Source organism: Typopeltis vanoorti, chromosome 13 (assembly GCF_054136105.1).
Source record: "Typopeltis vanoorti isolate ZY-2024b chromosome 13, IOZ_Tvanoo_1.0, whole genome shotgun sequence".
Lineage (NCBI taxonomy): Eukaryota > Metazoa > Arthropoda > Arachnida > Uropygi > Thelyphonidae > Typopeltis > Typopeltis vanoorti.
In genome coordinates this window covers 6,259,663-6,267,046 of record NC_143561.1, presented here as the reverse complement: position 1 = coordinate 6,267,046, position 7,384 = coordinate 6,259,663, and the positions used below count along the sequence as shown (strand labels likewise).

Genomic DNA, 7,384 nt, shown 5'->3' with positions numbered 1-7,384 from the left:
CATACAAGTATATCATCAGTGCTTGTTTCTATGCACTGATGATATACTTTCATTTCATTAAAGTTAATTACTGTGGGTATTGTGTAATTTTTGTTTATTATCATGCCACAGATACCTTTAAAGATTAAAAAATCCTGTAGTTAGGATACATATCAGAAAATCATCTGATATGTATTCTAATCACAAAAAGCCTTATAGATGTTACAAAATTGGAAGTCTTAACCTGACTGTTATGAAAATGAGTAGCTTACTTGATGCATTTCACAACAGCAGTTTAAACTTATACATTAACACCTATCACCAGAATTTTATTCACACACTTGCATTTGAAATTTACAATTTCTACATTAAGAGCAACTGTTACAATACTCAGTTACATCACTACTTTCAAAGGTACTTTTAAAATTTTAACTATGGAGCAATGAAAACTAAAATAGGGACTACAAGTTATAAAACGGTCAGTATCTTATAATAAATTTAGTTTAATCCTTTATCAGTATCTTAGTTTTAAGGCCAGAGTTTAGGAATGGACAGATGGGAATATGCTACTCTATGGATGGGAAAGAATATCCTTGTCTTAAGTGGCAATCAGTTGGATAAAAGCAGTTTTTTTTTTTTTTTTTAACAGTATGCAATGGTAATACAGACATAAGTAATGCATGGCATACAGACAGATATTGTACATTTAGAAATTTGTAATATTCAGTAATTATTTTCATGTTTACCTAGTATATGAAAATAAGCTTAATTATTTAATGAAATTTACATTTTTCACTATTGTTTATCGTGCTTATAAACATTCAAGAACAAGTATGACAAACTGATGTGCAATATGTGGCCTCCAATGAGTCCCAGAATATCTCTTAATAAAATGCTATAATTTTTTTCAATTATCATATACATTGTACTAATTCATACAATAAATTCATGCTTAATAGTCTATGTTATATACTTAATTTGCTGTTCTTATTCTATAAACATCACACTATGAAGTAATATCAGTAAATTTTTAGTTTTCAATTTCTTCTGCTAACAAGGAATGAGTACCAGCAGCTATTGTTTTACAAAAAAAAAAAAAAAAAAAAGCACTGGATAAAAGAAAGGGCTGTACTGCAATGTTTTACTGGCTTTCACAATCACATTTTCAGGATACAGCCTGGAAATTTACTATGTAAATTGCAGCAAATAGAGATGGATATGAACTGGTGAAAGTAGCTTAAAGAGAAGTATATGATAGAATAAAATTAAGGCGAAGGTCAATGGTATATCAAAGGACTATATACAGATTATTAACTATTCTTTATTTTACATAATGATATCAGAAATGTCTGGGGAGGAGGGATATCCAATTATTTGCTAATTTTGATGTTAAAGTCAGGAGGATAATTGTGATGTAGATTCTATAGTGATTTGAAAGAACACTGTAGGTAAAGGATAATACTTCTCAGTTCAGTATAGCAAGTACTATAGGCTGAAAAGATTGCAAGGTGTGTATTACACTGATAAGACTATCCTGTGATTAAATGGTTAGAGATTTGGAAGGTGAGCACAAACCATCCTTTAAGATAATGGGGGGGGGGGTAATTCCTTTAATGTTCCAACAAGGTCCTTTAAAATATAACACAGGCCTGTGATGGGAAAAGTTGTCTGAAAAGTAATAATTGATTCTTATAGATTTTTAGGTGCCGAGTTCAGAAAAAATAAAAAAAATTCCATCACCCACCAATTTTACCCAATTTCTGATTTTATCGTTTTTATTAGTAGTAACTGGATTTAAATTCAGCACATTGGTATTTATTTTCATTCTCCTTTATTTACAGCTAATTAGTTGTATAAGTGCTTTTTATGGTAAATAAAGAAATTTCCACAAAACTTCTCATTCTTAAGATAGGAGAGGGAGGGAGGAATGCAGATAAAAGATTTAGAGAAAGATTTTCTTCTTTACTTTTCAGAGGAAGGCGATTTAGTTTACTGTAGCGATATTCCCGGACTGATAAGCAAATGCAACGTAAAATATGCAGTCATCAATTGGAGGTTGTTTATCGATTCCTCAAAGAGAAGCCTCAGAGCTGTACTTCTCCATAATTACAATAAGTATGCTTCAGTACCAGTAGCACATTCCTTGCATTTGAAAGAACGATACGAAAATTTAGCCTTCATTCTCAGCAAACTTAAATACAATAATCATGGATGGACAGTTTGCGGTGATCTTAAAGTCATATCTATGATTTTGGGACAACAAAGGATACACCAAATACCTATGCTTTTTGTGCGAGTGGGACAGCCGAGATCGAGAGCAACATTGGATCAAGAAGGAACGGCCAGAAAGAGTCGCATTAGAATCTGGAAGTAAAAATGTGTTACATGAAACTTTGGTTGCTCAGGAAAAAATCCTTTCACTCCTGCTTCACATAAAGTTGGGATTGATGAAGCAATTTGTCAAGGCTTTGTCAAAAGAAGGAGAGTGTTATAAATACATCTGTGCAAAATTTCTGGGATTATCTACAGAAAAATTTAAAGTATTTTTATCAGTCTGGACATCAGGAAACTTATGAAGTATAAACTGTTTGAAGAAAAAATGTCAAGTGTGGAAAGTTTTGAAAGAGGTGGTGATCAAATTTTTAGGAAATCACAAGGACCCTAACTATAAAATGATTGTGGAAGACATGCTACAGAAATTCAAGGATTTGGGATGCTCCATGAGCTTAAAAGTGCACTTTCTCAACTCTCGTTTAGACTACTTTTCTGAGAATCTGGAAACTGTCAGTGAAAAGCAAGGAGAGCAATTCCACCAAGACATCAAGGAGATAGAAAGAAGGTATCAGGGCAAGTGGAATGTTAACATGATGGCAGACTATTGCCGGATGTTACACAGAGACGACCTTGGAAAAGAATTTCACAGAAGTTCAAAAAGCTGTGAAGGAAAAAGACACCACAACGAAATATAAAGTATGTACTAAAGATTAATCTTTAATTAAAAATTTTTTTTCCAATACTTTCTTTCCAAAAATGTTTACAGAAAATTTTAAACTGTTATTTTACTTAACCCTCTCCTGCATAAAGGCCTCATATGAGGACATCATTTTTCACATATACAGGGCACAAATTTAGCAAAATTAATGAATTCATGGTAATAGTGTAAGATTAAATGGTACTGTATCATAATTTTTTTATAAATGAATATAAAAATTCATGCACGAGAGGGTTAATGCATTTTAAAGCTATTTTACTGTAATATTGAGATCCAATTTGTGAAAAATCCTTACATGCTAGAGAAAAATGGAAGATTTGAAATCAGCAGTCAAAAATAAATCGGAAACGGTTAATAGTTTCCAAAGTTATTGTCCCTCTTTGTGGGGTTTTGTTAAAGCAACATCTGGCCCACTGCACAGATTTGGTTGGCTGGACTTCTTACTGATGAAGTAAGAAGATTCAGTGGGTGATCAAGATGACATTGTGGAATGTTATAAAAAAAAAGTATTTAATAGGCAGAAAAAGATGGTATATGGTAGAATGATATAAGTAAAATCATAGCATGGATGCATGTTTGTTTTGTTTGGAGAGTGACGAACAGGCTGCCAGAGGTAGTTGTGCACTATTAGGAGTTGAAGGAGCAGCATGATAGGCAATGTGTGCATGTTGTTAGTGTTGGCCTCCTATGGTGTATCCCAAGACACACTGCAGGACACAAGTATGCTTACATAATAATGTAATAATTGTGTTCTCTTTTGTCCTGGTGTTCCTTTCCTTTCAAAATTGACAAAAACCTCCTTATCAAAATGGACCTTAAAGCTTTTATTATATAATAGCATACTCTTTAATGAACTTGTTTACAAGATAATGTACAATGGTACTCTTGGGAGCATTTAATATAAAAAATGTCTTAATAACCAAACATAGCAATTTCTTCAGTTATGGACATTCCGTTCCAAGCATTTTGTGGCATCCTTTAATTTTCCAACAAGGTCCTTTAAAATAACAAGAATTTCATTTTAAGTAATATTTTTTTCTTTACTACCACAAACAATTTAATCAGATGCACAAAAATCTACATCTTAACACATTACCAAATAGCTCTAAAAATAAAATAAATTTATAATATGAGAGTGTTGTGAAAAGTTCTCGGCCTAGCAATGAAAAACAAATTTATAATTTCAAAATTTTTATTTTTCAACACAATCTCCCTTACGATTTATTTATACATTTATTCCAGCAATGCTCCTGCACCATTATCCCATCCCTGTAGTGGTTCTCAGTAAGATCTGCAAAATACCCTCTACAGATGTAATCACCTCTTGATTCGAAGAAAAGCTGACCAGCAAGGAAGAGTTTTTAGTTTTGGGAAGAGATAGAAGTCAGAGGGCACCAAATCTGGGGAATAGGGTGGATGTTCCAACAATTCATAGTGTAGATCCCTTAATTTTCCAATTGCCAACATACCTTTGTGGGCAAGTGCATTGTCCTGATGAAAAATTATTTTTTTTTTCTCCTGCAAACCAGGTCTTTTCATAAGAATTTTTTTTTGTCTAGTCTGGTTAAAAGATCAGAATATTCCTGGTTATTGTTTTACCCTTTTCAAGATAATTAATAAACAAAATGCCTTTAGCATCCCAAAACACTGATGCCATGACCTTTCCTGCTGATGGAACCGACTTCTGTCCACTGTTTGGATTCTGGTGTGTAATGGTGAATCTAAGTCTCATCCATAGTAAGAAAGGATGTGAGCAAGTACAGCATCCATCTTGCACAAAGCTTTTTTATTTGCAATTCTTCATGCAAATATATCCTACACGTTCTTTTGAAATGTCTATAGTCTCAGCAATTTCATGCATTTTGACTTGCCGGTCATCCAATACCATATCGTGCACTTGATCGATGATTTCTGGTGGTGTTACACTTTTTGGATGTGCTTCATGCGGACCATCTTCAAGGCTGGTACCACATTTAAACTCGGCAGCCCATTTCTTAATTGTCGAAAATGAAGGGGAAGAGTGTCCATGAACTTTGAATGAATTTCTTTTGGCATTAAACCCTCTTTTACAAAGAATTTTATAACTGCATGATACTCAATTTTATCTGTTTCAAGGGATAAAGACAACACTTTTGCCTCAGACAGCTGTATAAAACAAACTACTTGATATAATGACTTGCAATTTCACATGGATGCTTATGACAGATGTACCAACTTGGTTGATGCCAAGAACTTTTCAGACCACCCTTGTATAACAAATATTAATTTTAAAGACAAAACTGATTTTCAAATAGACATAATCAACTCTTGCAGCAAATGCCGTTGTACTGAATTCACTCACTATGATAAACCATAAGCTACAAAAGAAGTGTAATATTATTGATAAATCGCAATATACTTTACCAAACCAAATTTTGGTGAGAAAGTAAAATATCTCTCCTAATTAAAGGCAATAAAACTAATAGCAATGGGATTTAGGTGATTCCTAAGCATTCCTTTCAAACTAAGGCTCATTTAATGAAAGCTAAAACAATGGCAGAAATAAAACAAGAAAGACCATATGTAATACTGAATTAATATGTCTATATTAAATCAGCATTCTATCATAACTCCAAACATATTTAAGCTATGCCAATGAAATATGACATTTAAAATTCTCTGCTTTGAAAATCATACTAAATTTCCTTCCAAAATACATGTATTATGATAATGAAAGAAAATGGTAGCGTCTGACTAGGCTATTTAACCATCCTACCAGCCAACACACACACACACATCCAACAACATCTGGATATGATGCATGCTATTTGTTGAAAGAACATGGATAAGAGATACAAGTGTCATCTCCATTACAAAGTACAATAATTCTTCATGTAGAAGAGAACACTCAATTAGATTAACTCATCTTCATAGCTGCATCTCAGTTACCTACAGAAAGAAGTGCAGTTCCTTGCTCTATGCTGGGCAACTGGAATCTTAGTTATATTAATAGACAATGTATTATTATTATTATAAGACCCCATGGAGTCGCACTGACTCATCTAGGTGGCTCCTTTTGTCATACACACAACTCATCTAGGTGGCTCCTTTTGTCATACACACAACTCATCATACAATGTCTTAATCACATTCAAATTCTCTGCAGACACCACCCTCTGAGGCAAGGCATTCCAATCATTCACTACTCTCAAGACAAAAGACGTGCTTCTCACTCCCTTGCACACATCCTCCTTATACAGCTTCCAGAGATGAACTGTTGTTCTCCCCAGTCTCCCACCATTTTATAAAAAATCTCTTCAATGTTAATCCTATAACAATCCCTTACCAACTTGTACATCTTAATCATATCACCCCTCTTCCTCCTATCCACTAGACTGCAAATTGCATTGTCTCAACTTCAAAATTGTTGTCCTTGCAATTTTAGCAATATGTCTTCAATTTCAGATCCTTATCCACCATCACCCCAAGATCTCTTATTTCCTCCCCATCAAACAATATATTCCCATCAAGAGCAACTTCTACATCCTATCTTTGTTTACCAAATTTTAAAACCTTCCATTTCATAACATTGAAATGACATCCCCACTCCTGTGTCCATTCACTATATTTATCTTGTAAGACCACACTGCTCTACTCTTCATAGTTCATCCCAACTTTGCATCATCTGCAAACAGCTGTATATTCCCATTCAAATCTTTCCCAATAGCATTAACTTGCAGGTTAAACAGCAATGGCTCTAAAACAGATCCCTGAGGCATATTACTAGTGACTTTCCTCTTCTGGATACTTCCCCCCACTATATACAACTTGTTGATACCTACCACTACCATCAGACAGCCAATCTCTAATCCGATGCACTATTCTGAATGTGTTAAACCACATTCACTCTTGTTTGACTATAACTTATGTGGTAATCTATCAAAAGCCTTTGCAAAGTCTAAGTTTATTGCTCTGTATCCAATGCAGCTGTCACCTTATTTTAATAAGTATATTATTAAAACATGACCTTCCTTTAGCAAATCTGTGCTGTCCATCAAAGATGATACCATTGTTTGTCAACCCAATTCTGGAATACTGATTCTCACCAGTCTTTCCAGCACTTTAACCACAACACTCGACACAGATTGGCCTATAATTTGATGCTTGAATCCTGTCACTCCTTTCAATTATATGAAATATATAGATGTCAATTCGCTGGCACAGTCCTTCAAAATATGCAATGATATATCATCAAGTCCCACAGCCTTATTAATATGAAGTTTGCTTAATTCCCCACATACCTCTTCCTCACTCGGTTTCTCCTCCTCATCATTCACTGCTCTCAAACTCTCCATGATGTCACATTCACAAGGATGACAGACCTTTATGAACTGTTCATTAAATATTTTAACTAAATCATCTGCAGCAGCTATC

At 34.0% G+C, this 7,384-nt stretch overlaps 1 protein-coding gene across 1 annotated transcript in view; it reads right to left on the bottom strand.

The window, feature by feature from the left end:
- Window positions 1-287: 287 nt before the first annotated feature.
- The window catches only part of LOC150099905 (COMM domain-containing protein 3-like), a 92,531-nt gene continuing 85,434 nt past the window's right edge, over window positions 288-7,384 (bottom strand). The window contains exon 8 of the mRNA XM_090402580.1: window positions 288-3,968. Within this exon, the coding sequence (XP_090258706.1) occupies window positions 3,909-3,968 (60 nt within the window). The 3' untranslated portion in view covers window positions 288-3,908. The remainder of the gene's footprint in view (window positions 3,969-7,384) is intronic.